At 37.9% G+C, this 19,649-nt stretch overlaps 1 protein-coding gene and 1 long non-coding RNA gene across 4 annotated transcripts; one reads left to right on the forward strand and one right to left on the reverse strand.

The window, feature by feature from the left end:
* The first annotated feature begins 2,423 nt into the window (after positions 1 to 2,423).
* LOC311085639 (uncharacterized protein) lies at positions 2,424 to 17,359 on the forward strand. 3 transcript variants are annotated; one of them, XM_084118190.1, is made up of 6 exons: positions 2,424 to 2,462; positions 5,118 to 5,139; positions 5,279 to 5,476; positions 5,714 to 7,013; positions 7,589 to 7,671; positions 16,924 to 17,359. In XM_084118190.1, exons 3-6 carry the CDS (start codon positions 5,371 to 5,373, stop codon positions 16,980 to 16,982), a joined length of 1,548 nt encoding a protein of 515 aa, XP_083974316.1. In that variant the 5' UTR covers positions 2,424 to 2,462; positions 5,118 to 5,139; positions 5,279 to 5,370; the 3' UTR covers positions 16,983 to 17,359. The 3 variants fall into 3 exon arrangements, with proteins under 3 accessions (XP_083974316.1, XP_083974314.1, XP_083974315.1); XM_084118189.1 differs by lacking the exon at positions 16,924 to 17,359 and adding an exon at positions 11,327 to 11,649 and having other exon boundaries at positions 2,445 to 2,462; XM_084118188.1 differs by lacking the exons at positions 5,118 to 5,139; positions 16,924 to 17,359 and adding an exon at positions 11,327 to 13,130 and having other exon boundaries at positions 2,428 to 2,462.
* Positions 17,002 to 19,647, reverse strand: LOC311085705. The gene is made up of 3 exons (XR_014606910.1): positions 19,595 to 19,647; positions 17,972 to 18,801; positions 17,002 to 17,140 (listed from the first exon to the last, which is right to left on the reverse strand). It is a non-coding gene; the product is annotated as an uncharacterized lncRNA (long non-coding RNA).
* Positions 19,648 to 19,649: the final 2 nt, after the last annotated feature.

Below are 19,649 nucleotides of genomic sequence, written 5' to 3' on the forward strand. Positions count from 1 at the left end.
GATATATATTATACAACAAACAAATGTTTTGTGCGGGACACAGTAAGAGAGGGAGGCGGCGCGGTGTCAGCGAACCGACAAGCAGCCTAGTCACTATTGTGTAGTTTGTAAGTTATTAATGCCATGGTTCAAAAAATAATGTAAAGGTTAAATAATAATTCACTTAGACTTTATAAGAAGCAATTGCGACTTTATTTCACACAATTCTGACTTTATATCTTGCAATTCTGACTTTATAACACGCAATTGCGACTTTATTTCACGCAATTCTGAGAAATAATGACAGAATTGCGAGATGTAAACTCGCAATTGTGAGATAAAAAGTCGCAATTATTTTTTTTAATGTTTTATTCTGTGGCGGAAACAAAGCTTCCATACCTCCTGGCCTCTTCCTCCCATCCATCCTCCCTGATGCGTAGCTACCGGGCCGGCCCAGCTATCGGTAGGCGCCGGCGGTGCCGCGGTAGTTACCTGAGAAAACGTTTTGGAAAAGACGGGCTATGGACCCAACCAACTCTATAGGAGGGGAGGGGAGAACTCCCTCACATGGTACAACCTATGCAGAGGCTGCGCGCTGCGGTGTCAGAATGCGGAACGTGTGTAGCCTAATGTAACTAACGTGACAAATGTGAAAAAACAAAAATCCTCGACCGGCCCAAAAGTGAAGTGGCCCACCGGGAATTCTCCCGATTACCCACCCCGGACCTGTTGACAGCCAACGCTAGGCGCCGCTAGATCGGGAAGCGCGGATTGAGTGAGAGCGAGTGGATCACGTGACATGAAGCAAGCAAGCTCGGTCTCTGCCTCAATGTTGATAATTCAAGACAGCATGAGAACTGACTGCGCATGCGCAAACCTACGTAAAATACGTTCTATGGACCAAAGAGGCACTGCTAACCTCTGCCTCAATGGCCATGGCCTTGAATTTCCTGCATAAAACAATGGTTTTAGGAGCAAACAATGGCAAAATGAGTATATTATATGTGTATTCCTGAAAATTTTTGTTACAAAAATTAATATTTGGAATAAAATAAATGCAATTAATAATGTGGTGAATTAATAAAGTTCTTGGAATTAATAAATGTAATGTCAACATTTCCTTTGGTGAGGCACTGCCTACCCTGCCTACCCTGACCGCACGTCCCTGGTGTGGACAGAGTGTTTCACGGATTCACTCTAGCTGCGCGGGCGCGGACGAGCGCTGCGTCTAGAAAACACCAATATCGCCAATACCGGTATAGCCTATTGTATTGCTCTAAATTAACACGATGTCGATATTTCATGCTTTGAATATCACGATTATCGTCAATACCGGTATATTGCGACACCCCTATTTGGAATAATAAGTATATTACACACCGAAGAAAAACATTATTTTTAAGACATTGGTTTGAGTCTGATATACTATTAGCTAGTCAGTTGTTGAATTCTGGTGGTCAGTTTTGGAGTATTACTGAACTATGTCTGAAATTTAAGTGTCATATTTCTGTATTGTATTTATATATTGTATTGTCATGAATTCTATTTCTGCCAAAATGTTATCTCTATTCAGAAATCAGGGCTCTAGGGGTAACACTGCAAGTAAAGTCGCCAAACATTTGTTTTTAGATAAACTTGATTTAATTAATGATAAATGCAGCATTGATTAGATCTCTTTTTGTCAGTATCTCTTCTCCTCCATCTAAGTTCCATTCCCTCATTTGAGTGGGAAATATTTTTGGGAGTTCTTAGTTGGTATTGTGTATCAAATAAAACCAAAGAAGTGTCTTTTAAAATTGCTCACAGAATATATCCTGTGAAAGACACATTAAAGCGTTTTCATCTGGATATTGATTACAACTGCTGTTTTTGTAATTGTGAAAGAGAGTCTATTGTGCACATATTTTTTGAATGTCCCTGTTCTTCAATCTTTTGGTATGAGATGTCTCAAATTCTAGGTGTTAAAATGAACTGCAACCTAGTCTTAAATTTGTCATCTGTCTTACTTCATGGCATGCAAATGAATTTGACTTTTCTAAAAGAAAAAGTGTGTTATCGATTTGTTTCTATTATTAGGAAATTTTCATATTCATCAAACTAAATGGAGTAACTCAAAACCCAACTTTGCTCATTTTAAAGCCTTTAAAATGTATTTTTTGAGCTTCAGCTCAAGGTTTCAAACGTTGTATGTAAGTTAGCTCCCTCTAGTGTCACTGATCTGTAACTTTAACTTCAATGGATGGTCAAGCTCTGTTCGTGGTGTGTTTTCAAGAGTTAGTTATAAAATATTTAATTTATGCATTATGTTTATGCGTTTGTCTCGGATTCAGTATGGTATGGTTGTGTTGAGCCTTCCATGGCCAGTTTTTCACTCTGTGTGACTTTTAATGCCATTTTGTTTACATTTTCGCCTCGCTCTGATGACGTCACTGTCAGTCTAGCGCCCTCACTGTACAGCGAGCGAGCAGTCTCATCTGAGTGAGGTGAGTTCACGGCGTTTCGTATATTTACTGATCCGTTAACGAATTTAACATTTTATTATGGATCACTTCTGTATTGTTTCCATTGCTGTTGTGTCTTTTCTGGGGTGTGTTGACTGAAATAAACATTAGCTTAGCGGCAATGTTAATTGAGACCTCAGAGATTTTGTGTGTTTTTGTATAGGTGTGAATGATAGTTTCGATGTTTTGACGTTATAATGTTGATCATCAGTGCTGCAACAAAGTCACTTGAAAGCAAACCTGCAATCTTAGCCGAAAAAAACCTAACGGCTAACCTGATACATGCAGGGGACGAGGCCGTTTTTGTTTAATAGATGATGGAGTAGAGGCTTCACAAATGCTGAATAAACCATTTTTCTATAACTGTTAATAGCTTGTCATTTAATGACTCGACTGTCTGTCCGCTAATCTGTGACATGTTTTACGCTAAATAATACCTTTGTTGGGAACTATAGCCTATGTAGACTTTACTATAAGGAAAATATAATTTTATTAGAGCAGAATAGGACTCATTTATGGCATTACCACCAGCAAATGTGTAGCAGTATTTAATAATAGGCGTTCTGTAATATTGAGTAATATTGTCTGAGGAAAATAAATCATATATTTCTTTGGCTTTCGACTTGAATTGTAATGAGTATGACTGCCGTGTGTGCCTATAATGCTGATGTCATGCATTTTAATGAATAAAGAGAAAATGCATAATTTAATTCTAAATATTATAATGTATTGTATGCTGTTTAATGAAAATAAAATGTGTTCTCTCTATGGCTACTACTTTTTAACAAATAAATTAGACTTGAATTGTAATGATTTATGACTGCCATATGCCTAATAGTGATATTTTAATGAATGAAGGTTACCAGAAATATAAAAAAATATATAAATAAAAATGATATTCTATGGCTTCCAGATTTCTACAATTAAATTGCAGTTACATTTTTAGTGACTAGTATCACTGCTATGTATGCCCAATGAAACTTTTTTTTTTAAATGACAAGATTAAAATCTAATCTTAAATGTGGTTTTATGCACACTGTATCGATAGTATTTTGCAGCTAATAGAGCAATTCACGCTCTTTTCCCCCCCAACTCATTAAAGCACATTCCACAAACATTGCAGTCCTATTGTACGTTTACTAGTGATATACCACTAGTTTCTTCTGATGATTATGTAAGGCTTGTTGTAGGACTGTCTATGTTAACCTCTTATTTCCAAGTCAATATTTTCAACTCATTCATGTCTTTAGATCACCTGTAAACTGCTACTTAAAGCTCAGTGTATTGGTGTCAACAGATTGAGTCAACCTACATGATTATCACTTTTGATACAAAATATAAATCTATTAACAGCATTTATTCCATTTAGTCTTATGAAACCATTTTTCATGCAAAAATAAAACAAAAATCAATGAACAAAACCAAAAAAATAAGTTGATCTCAGAGTTTATTCTGTTTTTCCCCCCCGTATTATGTCTTTTATTAGTTTTGATATTTCTACAGAGGAAAAAAAAATGTCAAAAATAACAATAGATACAATTAGAAATATGTAGTAGAATAAATATGCTCATAAAAAAAAGGGACAGCCCAGTTGCAACTTTGGTAAAACAAACAAACAAACAAACAAAAGATATGGTCTGATAGTTTTTAAAGCGTATCCACCTAAGATGGCCAGAGGTCTATGAGAGGCGTCCATTCTCCGGAAGACATCAGCCTTGCTTCATAAGTAGGTGCGCTGTTCAAGTCGTAATGTCTCGTTCAAAAGTTGTTTAAACAGATACATTTTTGGAGACCTTTGCTGTTTTCAATTAAGCAAGATGCATTTTTTTTTAAATGTATGATATTATGCCAATCCTTTTTACACATATAGGGTCAAGTGTACTGTCCAGTTCCATCCCAAAGAGATATCGCATAGGCGTAATGTCCAATGGGGTTTCCAAAATTTGGAATTTCCATCAAATCATGTACCTCTAGTTTTCTAAATTCCCAGAAGATACATGCTTGCGACGCTTGATCCTGTATATGTTTTGCATTGGCGACATCTTGGTGATACATTAGGATACATTTTACACAGATAAAGTGGGGTTAGGTACATCCTGTGAATAGATTTGTTATTTTGTTACAGGATAATGAGGTGAAAACATTCTTACATTTAGTTCCCCACTGGTCTTCATCGAAGTTAACCCAAGGTAACATTTTAAGCGAGGCTTGGGAAGAAATATGATGGTCTAAAAGAGCACAATATATATCACAGAGATTTGCCCTTTTAATGTTGTTGAATTCACCAGAATCTCCTCTATCTTGGACCACTCCAGTTATAGTTGCCCTGCATTTTCAAAAGTGGTTATCAAATTGTGAATTTACAAGTATTTGTAAAACCCCTGTTTTGGAATTGAACTAAGTTTAAATTTGAGAAGGACCGAAGGGAGCAACTGGAAAACAAATTTTGAACCTGGTATCTACCATGTTCTTTACACTTTATAACAAAGATTTTCCAAGAGGGAGTTAACATAGAAATTTCCACAGAAACTCTTTACATCTCTCCAGGCCAGAAGTGTATTGTTTTTGTTGTTTTTTTCGTTTTTTTTTCTATATATATATATAGATATTACTTTTTTTTCTATATTTCTTTGTCAGTATGCCCATATTGCAGATAAAGGTAAGAATAAAAAAGTGGATACAAATTAATTTGTTTCAAAAACATTCAATAATTTTACTTTTATAAACGTTTAAAATGTGTGTATTAATGAAACCGTCGATTTAATAACTGATTTCTTTTTCATTTTGTTTTTTTATAGATTTCCTCTTAGGATCACAATTTAGCAATAAATGCTGGAATATTCCCATCAAGTGAAGATTTTATGAGAGGTTATGAAAGAACAGTGAGAACATGAATGATCCAGAACCCTGCAGAATAAAACATGAAGATACTGATGAACAAAGAGGTGATCCTGAAATCTGCAGAATAAAACATGAAGATACTCGAGAACAAAGAGGTTGGTGTTTATTCTTGATTCTTTATTAATGATGCTGAAGATCATTACGATTATAAAACTTCTAGCAGTTCAACAGATTCAATGGTTTTAGTTAGATAAGCCATAAAACATGTGAAATTACATTGAAGTTGCAAATAATATATACCAAACACTATCCATAAGCAGGGTACTAGTAATGTCATGTTCTATTTTTGAGTTTTTCATGTTTAAAAATGAAGCTTTTTACTTTAATTTTAGACATGATGGAAGAGAACAAGGAGAGTGAAGAAATTATTGAAGCAGAAGAAAACATTTTCAAAACGAAAGAAAGTTGCTCACAGACTGAAAGTAATTTTGAACTGAAAAAAGAAGCCAAAAAATCTTTCACCTGCCCTCCTTGTGGAAAGAGTTTCCCATACAAGAAAAGTCTTAAACTTCACATAAGAATTCATAGTGGAGAGAAGCCTTTCGCATGTGATCAGTGTGGGAAGAGCTTCACACTGAAAGGAAACCTTAAGAAACACACAGCAATCCACACTGGAGAGAAGCCACACACATGTGATCAATGTGGGAAGAGTTTCTCACGAAAAGGAAACCTTAAAGAACACATGAAAATCCACACTGGAGAGAAGCCGTACACATGTGATCAGTGTGGTAAAAACTTTGGTGGGGCAGATGCACTGAAGGTCCACTTGAACGTTCATTCAAATGAGAAGCCTCATGTGTGTCCTTTGTGTGGAAAAAACTTCAGTCAGCTGGTTGCTTTAAAATTACACCTGAAAAGACACAGTGGTGTGAAGGATTATATGTGCTTTGATTGTGGGAAGACCTTTTTTAAAAATGTTGAATTGAAAAAGCACCAGAGAATTCACACGGGAGAAAAACCTTACAAGTGTTCACACTGTGACAAGAGATTCAGTCAGTTGGGAAACATGAAAACTCATGAGAAGACCCACACTGGAGAGAAACCATACACATGTGATCAGTGTGGGAAGAGATTCACACAAAAAGGAACCCTTAATGATCACATGAATATCCACACTGGAGAGAAGCCATACATATGTGATCAATGTGGGATGAGTTTCAGACATGTAAGCGCTTTTAAATCACATCTGTATTCTCATTCGGGAGAAAGAAAGTTTTTCTGTGATCAGTGTGGTAAAAACTTTTTTGGGGCAGATACCCTGAAGAAGCACCTGAAAGTTCATGCAAAGGAGAAGCCTTACGTGTGTTCTTCATGTGGAAAGAGTTTTAAATGGCTGGGCGCTTTTAAAATTCACCAGAAAATACATACCGGTTTTAAAGCTCATGCATGTGTTGAGTGTTTGAGGACATTTGCAACACCTAACAAATTGAAACGTCACCAGAGAATTCACACTGGAGAAAAACCTTACAAGTGTTCACACTGTGACATGAGATTCAATCAGTCACAACATCTGAAAGCACACGAGAGGATCCACACCGGAGAGAAGCCGTATCACTGCCATGCATGTCGGAAGAGTTTCACTCAATTAGCTACTCTACTCACTCATACAAAAAACAGTTGTCCAAAGTCAAGGTAAGTGCTTAATTTCTTTCAGAATCTACACTTTCAGATGTGAGACTGCATCCTCTTCAAATATGCGATTTGTATAACTATAACTCTGACTTTATGTCTTAACTGCTGCAGTGTGTGGCAGGACATATTTTTGATTCGTTATGATAGATAACCCCGCCTACCGGGAAAATTCATTGGTCATAAATCCCTCTCCACATAACAATGTTAAACATCAGATATGCTTCGGTCGGTTATTGTACCACATCGTGCAGCATTGTGACTGGAATCACAGTAATCTTGTCATGTCACATACGGTTGGTACATGATTTGAGATTCAGATAAACTCAAAAATGGATATCGAAGTGAAACAGCAATTTTTTTTAGATTAGACTAATTTAAATGAACATCAAAGACAATTTATGAAAGCAAATGTGTTGCTGTGGCTTTGACAAAAATTGAAGATCCCATGTTATCCAGCATGACTAGAAAATCTTGAGTCACATGATCAATGTAATGTGATTAGTCACTAAAGAGTGCAGAATCTGAAATGTTAAATATTTATCTTGCATAATTTTTTTGTAAACTGTTTTTGGCAGAACAATGACAGAGATCACAGTTACACTGGAAGAAGATGAAGTTGAGGAGTCGAAAGTTCTTCATGATACTGAAAAACAAAGAGGTTGGTGTTTATTTTTGATTTCTTATTAATAATGCTGAAGGCTGACTAGATTTAGTGGCTGAAGATCTTCATAAAAGTGAGGGGCATGTTTGGCTGTGCAACCTTGATCAAAATGAAACTAATCTTTTCATGTTAAAAATTTATCACATATAGCACAGATAGATAAAAAATTGATTATGAAATTCAAATGAAAATTGATTCACAAATTAATTGATTATATATGTAAAAAAAGAAAAGAAAAAGCCCAAAATACAGAAATTCTGGCAGTTGTAATGTCTACATGCCTACATGCATTCACACAAAATGAGGAATCTTTTCACTCTTTTTTTAAGGTAGTGTATTAAGTGTCTGGCACCTTTGATCAGAAAGAGTGGGAACCCTGAGAAATGGGCTGGCCAATAACATATAAGCTTCGGGTCACATGTCTATAGCTGCTACAAATTCATAGTGTATTTCAGATCATTTGGTAGCATTAGCACACTGAACTTGGCTCAATCTAAAAACTTTCAGATTGTGAATGGGGAATAAACAGAAAAAGAGAAGAGACTCCCTTTAAAATGACTAGGGCTTTCAATCTCAAAAGGGCTAGCTCACTAAATTCTGTACTCCCGCGAAAACTCCCATTAATTGTCTTAATTGTACAATGAATGTTTTATTCACATTGTGTTTACACTTTGTTGGTTATAATGTAAAGATTTGCATTGAACAAAACAAAACCGTGTGCTTTTTCAGCAGTGTTAAGCAGTTGTCTACTTTCTATTATTACATCATGACCTTTCCCTTCACATTTCTCTCAGATTTTTTTCACGATTTACTGAAAATTAAAGCTTTTTACTTTCATTTTAGACCTGATGGAAAGGGAAGAAATGAGTGAAGCGGAGGAGAAAATTCATGTTAATACTGGTGAAAAATCATCGAGTTGCTCAGACTGGAAGAGTAATTTTTTTTACTAAGAGTAAAGAGTAAAAAAAACCCTGCTCACATCTTGGAAACAGTTTCCCATACAAAAAAAAGTATTACACTTCAAATTCCTTTCACATATGATCAGTGTGGGAGGACTTTCACACTAAACACATGAAAATCCACGCTAGACAGAAGCCGCACACAACTAGCGCTGTTGAAAGCCGACTGTGTTGTTGCCTCTCGTCGGGGTAAACAGCTGCACTTGACACACCGAGAGAACTACTGCAGACTGTTAGCTAGAATGCGTGTATTGCGTCTGCGTGTAAGTGAGACAACTGTCTATTTCTGCAGATATATTAATCTATATTCGTCATTCAAAAAGGGAAACCTATGCTGCAGGCTGCAGATACACAAACCGTAAACAAAGCAGTGCGTGTTGACTGTTTTGACTATCAATCCTGCTAAACACTATTCCACTCCTCTCGTGTTAATATTGAAATATTCGCCACTCAGGTAAGATGACGTAACATAGAACAGCCTCCTATCTGTACCGTTTTGACTTCTTAGCTCGCTGTTTTGCTGTTATTCTCGTGCACTGACTGAACAGCCAATCAGAGTTCCCTCTTTCACTGACGGCCCGACGCCAATTCAACATGTCGAATCGGCCTGAAAAAAGCCGATGAGGACCAATTTCAGCTGATGGTGTGGAACACACTGAGAAAACTTAGTCAGCCGATGCACAGAAATTGCCCAACGGCCGACCGTCGGCTTGGTGTAGACTGATGTAGACACACACTAACCTTCAGGAGCACAGGAACTTCTTGTTCTCCGAACCGGTCCAAGCTACAGAAACAAATACTGGAAATAAACAAAATTTTAACAGCTAAGTACTTTATGGCCACGCAAGCCTGGCTAAAGGAAGAACGTTGTCAACGTTAGGTAGTTTGGAAAAGACGCATTGGTTCAGAGATGGCACAGCTCGAGCCCCACAAAGATAATGGCAGAGGTTGTTTGATCCCAGGACAAATGATCTAAAACAGACCTTCTTCTTAAAGACCTCAGAATGAGCCCAGGGTTGAAATCGCTTAAAACCACAGAGACTGAGACTTTACATTTCAAAATACATGAATTCATCTCAAACCAATTCTTGACGGACAATCAAACATCGTTCAACTACATAATTCTGTATCATGTCAACCTATATATGTGACTATTATGCTTAGATCACATATAAGTCATGCAATTGTTATTATTATTGGATGGTTGACTGAAAGTGTTTCTTGTCTCCTGTGATCAGTATGATCATATGCTCATAATTCAGAAGATGGCTTGATTGAAATCTGTGTAAAATATATCTTATTCGTATAATAGAAATCATGTCTAAACTGTACTATCTGCTAGAGCTGAGACCACAGATAACACATGTTTTACGATGAGAGGGGAAGAAAATGCCACCTCTCCAAATAAAAACAGTGTCTTCTTACCAATTAGTCACTGTTTTTATTGGAGAGGTGGCATTTTCTTCCCTTCCCCCTCATCGTAAATCATGTGTTATCTGTGGTCTCGGCTCTAGCAGAGAGTACAGAGAGTACAGTTCTTCAGGAGGCTGGACAAACAATTGAGTTTAAAATCTTGGAGCAGCCATGACGATGGATTAGACGACTGATTTAGAGTAACCATGTAGACAAGAAGACAAAAAGACTGCAGATCAAGATCAGAAGAACATGGTTTATACAGTTTCTTTCAAGTCATCTAACTACTCTCGTCTCACTTTTCTTTCTCTTAGTTTCTTTTCTTTTCCGTTGAGTCTCAGTTTTAAGTTCACTGCGAAGCCCGCTGCCAACTTCAAAAATGTTCCATCTATCCGCCAACACACCACGTGATAGGCCGCCCTAGCCTCCTGAGACCCTGCGACCTCATATGAGGACATTACATTTTTGCCTCTTGACACAATGATAGTCAAATTTGTAAATCTTAGACCTGTTGGCCACATTTAGGGACACTGCCCACACCAGTGATATCACAACATTACACCAATGTCAGTGAGAAGAAAATGGCTGGAATATCAGCAAAACACTTCTACACCAGTTCCCGAAAGAAAAATGACCCAGGTAAAAAATCTATTCAAATTATATGAATGAAACAAATGTATTTATGTACAATACTGTCTCTATCATCATATGGGGATTAAAATTTGACATATTTTAGTAATAGTAGCACTCTAGGACATCAGTAAATGTGAAGCACTCGTTTGAGGACATTGGGACTATATAACGTTATTTATTTTACCATGTGGTTAGCTAAACTTGGGAATATTTAGATGGATCGCAATAGCATTGAAAAAACAACAACATTTGTCTGTGTGTGTATGTGTGTGTGTGTGTGTAAGCATCAGTGTTTATCACTTCATTTGTACTGACACTTCACATAATTGCTAGTACTATGGTAAATCATGGTAAATCACACTTGAAACATGGTAAATCATAGTAAATAATACTACAATATGGTTTATCAAGGTGAATCATGCTAGAATCCTGGTAAATCATTCTAGAATGACAATAAAATATGACTTTATTGATCTTAAAATGGAGAAAAGAGTCAATTCAATATTTCACTCAGAAAAAGCCACTTTTAAGAAAGTCTCTTGGTATCGGTAAATATCGGATATCGGCAGATAGGCCTACTCAAACCCCAGTATCGGTATCGGTAGCAAAAAAGCTGGATCTCTAATTTTTTCACGTTATCATTACAGGGAAACTTTCATTGTCAAGAGCAGAACGATTGCTCATGGCAATTGCAGACAACTCTGAGGTGGAGGACCTCTCAGATGGGGAAGATAATGATCCTGCTGTGGACGAATTCATTCCACAAGATGTTGACCTCATGGATGAGCAACCTGATTTTTCGCCACCCGATTCATCAGGAGATGATTCCGGTGAAGAATACACACCACCTGATGCAGCTGAAGATACTGACTCTGAGAATGAAAGTCAGCCAAATCATCCACAAGTGCACAGACGTGGACGTAAACAACAGCATGTTGAGAATGAGCTGGATTAGGAAGATCAGAGACATGGACAGCCCAGACCAGAACCAAGGAATGCTGGACGTGGAGAACGCTGGAGGTCTGCTCCATTTAGACCAAATTTGGTCCAGTTTCAGGATGGAGATGATGGACTGAAAGATGAGCGAACAGGTTGGCAGCCACTGGATTATGTGGAGCAGTACATTGACTCAGACCTGATGAAACTCATTGCTGACTGCACAAATGCCATGTCACTGGGTAACGGTGGGAGATCTCTCAAAACTTCGGTAGATGAGATGTATCACTTTTTTGGAGCAGCAATCTTGGTGTCTTGCGTGCCTTATCCACAGATAAGGATGTTTTGGTCCAATGCCCTACAAATCCCCGCCATTAGTAACACAATGTCACGTGATCGCTTCTTCAAACTTAGGAGCCATCTGAAAGTAGTTATTGACTATGATGTCTCAGAAGATAAGAGGGAAACCGATAAATTCTGGAAGGTGAGGCCTTTTATGGACCGTATACTTATCGGCTGCCGCCTTCAGGCTCGTCCAGAATGCGTCTCAATAGATGAGCAGATGATCCCGTTTACAGGGGACTGTCCATTCCGACAATACGTGCCACTAAAGCCAAATTCAGTGGGAATGAAGAACTTTGTGCTGGCATCTGTGGATGGACTCGTGCTAGACTTTGAAGTCTATCAAGGTTCAAAAACCCTGGCTTCGAAGGTTCAGGACTCAGATGGATTGGGTCTAGGAACACTAGTCATCAAACGTCTTTCTGAAACCCTCACTGCTGGCACACAAGTGTATTGTGATCGCTTCTTTACCACCATACAAGCAGTTGATCACATGCTGAAGGATGATATTTATCTTACTGGTACAGTGATGAAGGGCCGAGTCAAACAAGCAATGAACAAGTTACCCGATGACAAAACCCTGAAACACCAAGGGAGAGGTGCCGTCTCCACAGTAACCAGGGCACATGGGAAACTATGCGTGGTCAAGTGGTATGACAACAAGCCAGTTGTGATGCTCTCCACTGTTCACTCAGAGCAGCCAGAAGATACTTGCCAGCGGTGGTCCAAGAAGGGAAAAAAGTATGTGACCGTGACACAACCAAGCATCGTGCGTGAGTACAACTCAAAGATGGGAGGTGTTGACATGTCAGATAGGATGATGAGCTACTACCGAATGTCTGTGCGGACGAAGAAGTGGACAATTCGCATACGGATGCACTTCACAGATCTTGCCCTTGTCAACAGCTGGCTGCTGTATCGCAGAGATAACCAGGAAAATGGCACCCCAAGGAAATCTATCTTGAAGTTTCTTGAGTTTCGCATGGTAGCTAGTTAGAAAAAAAAGCCACAGTTCAAAGGCTGCTCTGCTGAATTCAACTGTTTTTGGACTGTTACTGTTACAGTTTGCACTTTAGCTTTTTTATTAGCCATGTTTCAGGCTGTTTACATTTTATGTAGGCTATACACTCTGATGTTTACATTTTCAAATAAACTGTGAAAATGTGTCAAATGAACTTTTTTACCAATGGAGTCTATTTGTGTCATACAGTAAGATAGACCCACTGTACTCGTATGAGGACATTCATTTTTGAGAGAACTACTTATTGTATTAAGCTGAAATTTAAAATTTTGACTAATTAGGACCTTCTGGCCCCAACAGCAAATAATATTTCATAAAGTTATGATAGACCCACTGTCCTCACATGAGGACATCCTTTTCTGCAAAAACTACTTCCTGTACAAAAACAAATTTTAGTTATTATACTTATTAGGTCCTACTTATCCCAAATAGCAAGAACAATTATAAAATGCACACCAGGCAAACTCTCGGGTCTCAGGAGGCTAGACATCTATCCAGACACGAGGAGACTGCCAGCCAATCAACGAACCCGGGAAACCCCCTTTTATGCTGACCAGTATTTTTTTCTAATCAAACCGTTTTCGGAACGATAATGTTACAGAAGGAACACAAACGTTAAAATACTAATTCTGCCTGGCGTGAACCGATTTAATTATTTTTATTTATTTTTAAGCCCAGCTATCAATGTAATATTTGTTAAGAAATACAGTAGCTTTGGTAGCATACTGAAAAGCCAAAAAGCTACAGCAAAGTAGTAATGTAACTGTTTTTGATGTAATTAAACTAATAATTAAGAGGGATGCTGCACAGACGCAGATAATGCAGACGCATGATCTCTGTCTCTATCACTAATTCATTTAAATAAATGTTATCTTTCCAAAATCCTTCGTCTCTGTGTCTGATTTTAAAGCATGCAGAATGCTAGGTCCATTGCCAAAATAACACATCAGTGGTTTATTGACACCATGCTGTTCATTCAAATCATGTAATTGCTTTTCTGGGAAAATGAGCAGCCCTCTCTTGTCTTTAGTGTCTTCATATTTCTCCCCATATTCCAAAGCACCTGACAATAGCTACGTTTACATGCACAACTTTTGTTTCATTCGGACTGAATTCATTCCGATTGATGAATCTGAGTGTAGTGTTTACATGAACGCTAAACAAGTGATCGGGTTGATGTGCGCGTTTATATGTCACAAGCTTTAAATCGTAATAGATTTTGACATGCGCACACTGCATGAATATACAGAGTTTCCCGCTGTTTGTGCATTCTAACTATTCTCTTACATTGGTTCTTTATTTGTTTTAAACAGCAGACTTAATATTTATAAATTTCTGGTCATAATTTGAAGTAAATACTCATATGAACCGTTGTGCGTGCTGCTTATATTTATTACGCAGTAAAACTGCCCCTCCCTGCACCCAAAACCAGTCATCAGTGGACGAGAATCCGATCAAGTGTTTGCATGTTCTCGCGATCGTATTAGAAAAGGAATGAACCACCCCTTTCAATCCAAACAAAATTTAATCCGGATAGAGCTCAATTAAGGTGTTTACATGAAGGCTTTTCAGTGCCATCGAGCTGTCAATCCGATTACTAACGGATTATTTGGTTGCATGTAAACGTAGCCAATGAAAGTTCGGAAGAGCGATCCTATCTTCTGTAAGAGCAAGACATTTATATTTGATTGTTACGTCATTATGTGACATCTAGATGTGTGGCTTGCACATCTATGCACCGACAGAACAACATAAATCGCGCTTCTACCTCCATCTGAAGCCTGTTATTTGTTTTGCAAAAATCCATCCGGTTCTTCTGGTCCAATCAGCGCAGGGCTGTGTGAGATCAGGCTGTCAATCACAGTTCGTGCACACACCACAGATCCCCCCTACCCCGCGCACGTTACAATATCACATGCACACGCCTGAAGTTCGCAGGTGTGTTGGATTGTACGAAGCGTGATGGCGGAAAGAAAATCTACTAACAAGCTTCGAATTCCTCGGTTAACAACCAAAGCTAGGAGGTCCAAAACAACCAAGGAAAAGAAAATGATGCTTCGATGCTGAAGAGACGGGTGCGTTCACAGAATATCTGGTGCACACGCACTGACGAGCACAAACTCGATGGGAGGGTGCTTGGTGATAGTGGGGGAGGGGCATGAGAGTTGTAAACATTAAAAATTTTGGCTAAGTCCCCTCAATCTGCCAGACTTGCCGACTGCAGCTTTAAGTCGCCATTTTGCACCGCCATGTTTCTACAGTAGCCCTAAATAGACAAACTTCTCTACAGAGTGCGCTTCGTAACTCTGTTGTTTTTCTTCTTCTTTGTTGGTGTTTTTAGAGGCAACTTGCACCGCCACAATGCAACATCGCAAAATCGCAACCGAACTGCTAGATGCACCTAAAATCTACACACTGCACCCTTAAACAGTAGATTAACAGCGCACTTCTGATTTGAGGCATCATTCACGTCTGAAGCACAAACAATAACTGACATTCTATACATTTTGTTGTATTGATGCTTGCCTTAAACCAGTTTCTCAAATTTTTTTCTGCCATTCCCCACTTTAGAGGTAGGGAAGGGTTTCGAGCCCCACCTGTCCCCAATGACCCCAACAAAATGTTAATAAACTAGGCTTTAAGTTTAACTGTTAAAATGTGTTTTATTAACATCACATTTTAAAAACATAACGTCAAATAACAGCATTAAAAACTTTCATTCAGAGAAAATGAAAGTGCAGTTATATTATCACTTTGCATGAAATAAGACTTTGTTCAAAAGTAGATAAAAATAATAATGTGTAATTGTGTTTGCATTTTGCCTCTGATAACATCAAATTCAAAAACTGAGAAAATACAAGTGTGGGCTAGTTGTGCTTTGCTTCATTTTGTCACTTCGCAAACTGCATGCAAAAAGAACAAACAAAATTAAAAAATAATAATAATCTCAGGATTTTTGCTGGCTACGAATAATGTACATATTTTAGGTATTTTAATAAGATAATTTGATTTGTATTTTCCAAGACTTTTATATATTGTGTTTCCCACAGTATTTTTGTGGGTGGACCTCGGTACCTCTAGCGGGGTCCTGGGACATGGTCCCCCAGAAGAAAATTTTGTACATTTTAAAGATAAATTCATTAATCTGATGCACTTTGAAAGTTCACAACTAAGTGATTAACTAATTTAGTGTCTGCAATTTGAGCCTGTTTTGTAGTACACATCTTTTCTGAGACGGATGTGCTCAGCGCTTGTCATAGGCTATATCACAACTATTCTGTGTTTTCAACCACATAATGTTTATTACCAACAAATTTTTTGAAATTTTTAATAAAAAATAAAATAAAAGCAGATCATCAGTCATTCAGTGCTATTGTGGTTGTGGTGTGACAAGCAATGACGCATCACCATGGAAACCATAAAGTGCTACGATCTAAATAACGGTCGCCTTGAAAAACTTTTAAACTTATGTGTTAAACTTAAAGGTTTAGTAAGGCTTACATTTAATTGTGTCGTTGTTTTGAGTGTATGGCCAATAAATAAAGGAATTAATAGAAATGGGCACAAAAATGACAAAATTTTCTCCTGTTTGTTGCGCCCCACTTGTCATGTCTCTATCCCCCACCATTCCTTAAACTGACTGAGCTGTCTGGTTTCTCAATACTGAATGCAGCATAAAGTTCCTGGTCCGCAGGAAAATATGCATCAAACATGTACAAGAGTTCAGGCTCTGGGCTCAGCCTATAGAAGAAAACAGAACCAGCATTTTGGTCCACGAACACACCTAGGTTTCTGGTTGACTCTGTTTGAAGTGGTTTAGTTAATGATTCAGTTTTTTTGTTATGAGCCACACATCCATTTTTTAAGCAAGATAAACTCCACGACATCTTATTGCGTCCCAGACGTACTGCGTCACTCGCACCCTTTCTCTTGATTCCCTTACAGGCCACGCCCATCTGCACATCTGTCCCGGTCACTTCCACCGTAAAGAAGCAGCGTCCTGAGAGCGGCTGGCAGCACAGGACCTGGCTGATCTTGTCAAATCTTTCTTCATTAGCAGGAAGCTGTTGTTTCTCCATCTTACGAACAGCTACTGTGTTGTTCTCGCTCAGATAGAGGTATTCATTAGCCGTCTGAGGGTCAAAGGTGAGCGCGACGGCATCTAAAAACAAAGTGAGATTTATCAGAAAACGTCAGCTTAAATATCTACAGTTACATTAGCAGTAAGTTCTCATTTTTGTCTCCAGCAACACATCCATGTGTGTAGATGATGTGAAATACTTTTGGGAAGAAACATGCCATATTCCATCTAAAGCTATTTTAAACAGCATTTCAGTCATTCTTTCATAATTTTAATGCAGGCAGGTTAATTTAAAGAAACACTGTAGTCTGGTTTCACAGACAAGGCTTAGATTAAGCCAGGATAAGACCATAGTTAAATTAGGACACTTAAGTAGACAGTTAGAAAAAAACTAAAAAATTTACTGGTGTGCATCTTGACAAAACAATTGCACTGACTTAATTTAAGGTATTTCAGTGCAAGTTGCTTTCAGTTAAAACAACTCAAATGCATTTTAGTCTGGGACTAGACTTGGGACTAAACCGGGCGATTAACTATGGTTACACTTTATTTTAAGGTGACGTACTTACATTGTACTAACTCAAATAAGTACTGAGTAATATTAATTAACTTCATGTTCTTACTATAGTTACAGTTAGGGTTAGTTTATTATAATTATGCATATTACAGTTATTACTATAGTAAGTACATGTAGTAATGTGTAACTACGTCACCTTAAAATAAAGCGTTACCTTAAGTATTTGTATAAATCCATCTGTCAGACCGCAAGACCTTTTAAAATGAAATGGAAAAGGTGTTAAAAATGGTGAAGCAGTTACAGCATCTACAAATACGCTTTCACTTACATATTCATATACATTTTAACCTACAATCTTTGTGTTGATGAACATCCATGTGTATGTTTAAACTCACATTTGTACAGTCCTGATTGGTCTTGGCAGACTCCTCCAGAGGAAATTCTGGTTAGAGTTAGAGTTAGGGTTAGTAGGGTTAATATGTTAAGACTTGCACATTAATTGAAGCACAAATAAATAATAAATTAATAAATAAATTATATTTACTTAATTATTCAGTAAAATGCTATGTTATTGTGAATATTATTGTTACTTGTTCATCACTGTGTCAGTGTTTTATTCGCTGACTTTAGTTAGCTTCTTTGCACTTTACAACATAGTGACAAAACGCGCTCTGTAGTAGTTTGTCCATTTAGGGCTTCTGTAGAAACATGGCGGCGCAAAAATGGCTATTTCAATGTAAGGAAACCCACGGTGTATGTAGATAGAAATGGCTAATTCTAAGGTAATAAAAACATAACTGAAAACATAGTTATGTATGTGATATTGTAAACGAAACAAGCCCATTGATGTTCCTAAACTGATTTGTGTTTTCCCATCACTGAAGCCTGTTACTTGTGCAGAGACGCTCACTGGTCATCACCTACAGTACTTGTGTAACAAAACAGCCTACAGGAAGTATACCTAAATATAACAGTGAACAATTCACTGAATGACTAGGACAAATCAATGGATCCAGTGGATGTTCATACCAAACTTCCACATGAACATACAAGATAGATGCTACAGTACCTCAGTGAGGGCAGCTTAGCCTTCAGTAGATGAATTTTCTGTTCAATGATGTTTCCAAGGTCATTATACTGCAGGTCCAGCTCTCTCAAAAAGGATTTGGCTTTCAAAGACGACAGCAACTTAGAAACTCCTTGTTTAATTTGACAGCCTGATAGTCTATAGAACAAAACACGATTTTATGTTTAGATCAACTGGTCAAGGAATGACATTCATGATATTCATTTGTTTGCCTATTTCAAGGACCAACCAGCTTTGGTTCTGATGGTTTCCTTACATTTTTATATTTAGGCATTTAGTAAATGATTTTGCATTCACTCTACACTCTATTCACTCTTTTTTGATCAGCGAGTGATCCCTGAGAATCAAACCTATGACTTTGGTATGGCTAATGTCTACCAGTTAGAGTACATCAAGGATTGCCAAACGTTTTTGTCAGCCGAACCTTAGTCTCAGCCTCAGATTTTACGCCCACGGATCATTGGCTAAACGTCTGATGCATAAGGCACACAAAATGGGAAACACTTCAGGAGTTTCAAAATCGTTATCTGATTGGTTGAATTCTACAGGATTTCCGGGAGACGTGCGTGTCATGTTCTTTAACATCCGTCCGCCTGGAAGCAAAGCCGTTGTGATGCCAAATCCCCTCATGGAAGAAGAATGCCATTGAGTTTACAACTGTGACATTGAGCGCTTATCAGGACCAACTAAACGCTGGATTTTCAAAAGTTTGTGAATTTCGCGGCTCCATTGTTGCAATAAACTTGCACAATGTTCTTGAATGAATAATTTATTAGATGTATGCCGGTCTGTTATCTTCTGACATCGACTTTACATTTTCACGCCGCTTAAAATTAGTTGCTTTACATGTTGGTCAAATTTCCTCTTCGGCGGTCCTTGGCCACCCTTACGATCTGTCTCGACCCTGATGTTTGCAGTTAGTTTTACTTACTTCAGAACCTCAAGATGACACTTGGCTTTCCACAGCCCAGTTGAGAGAATCTCAG

The sequence above is a fragment of the Abramis brama genome, assembly GCF_963993115.1.
Source record: "Abramis brama genome assembly, chromosome: 6".
Taxonomy (NCBI): Eukaryota; Metazoa; Chordata; class Actinopteri; order Cypriniformes; family Leuciscidae; genus Abramis; species Abramis brama.

Bases quoted from the DNA above. Each gene is read 5' to 3' on its own strand.
- LOC311085639 (XM_084118188.1), top strand. From the start codon at position 5,371: ATGAATGATCCAGAACCCTGCAGAATAAAACATGAAGATACTGATGAA. The intron at 5,477-5,713 runs GTTGGTGTTTAT...CTTTAATTTTAG, and splicing joins AGATACTCGAGAACAAAGAG to ACATGATGGAAGAGAACAAG. The intron at 7,014-7,588 runs GTAAGTGCTTAA...TGTTTTTGGCAG, and splicing joins AACAGTTGTCCAAAGTCAAG to AACAATGACAGAGATCACAG.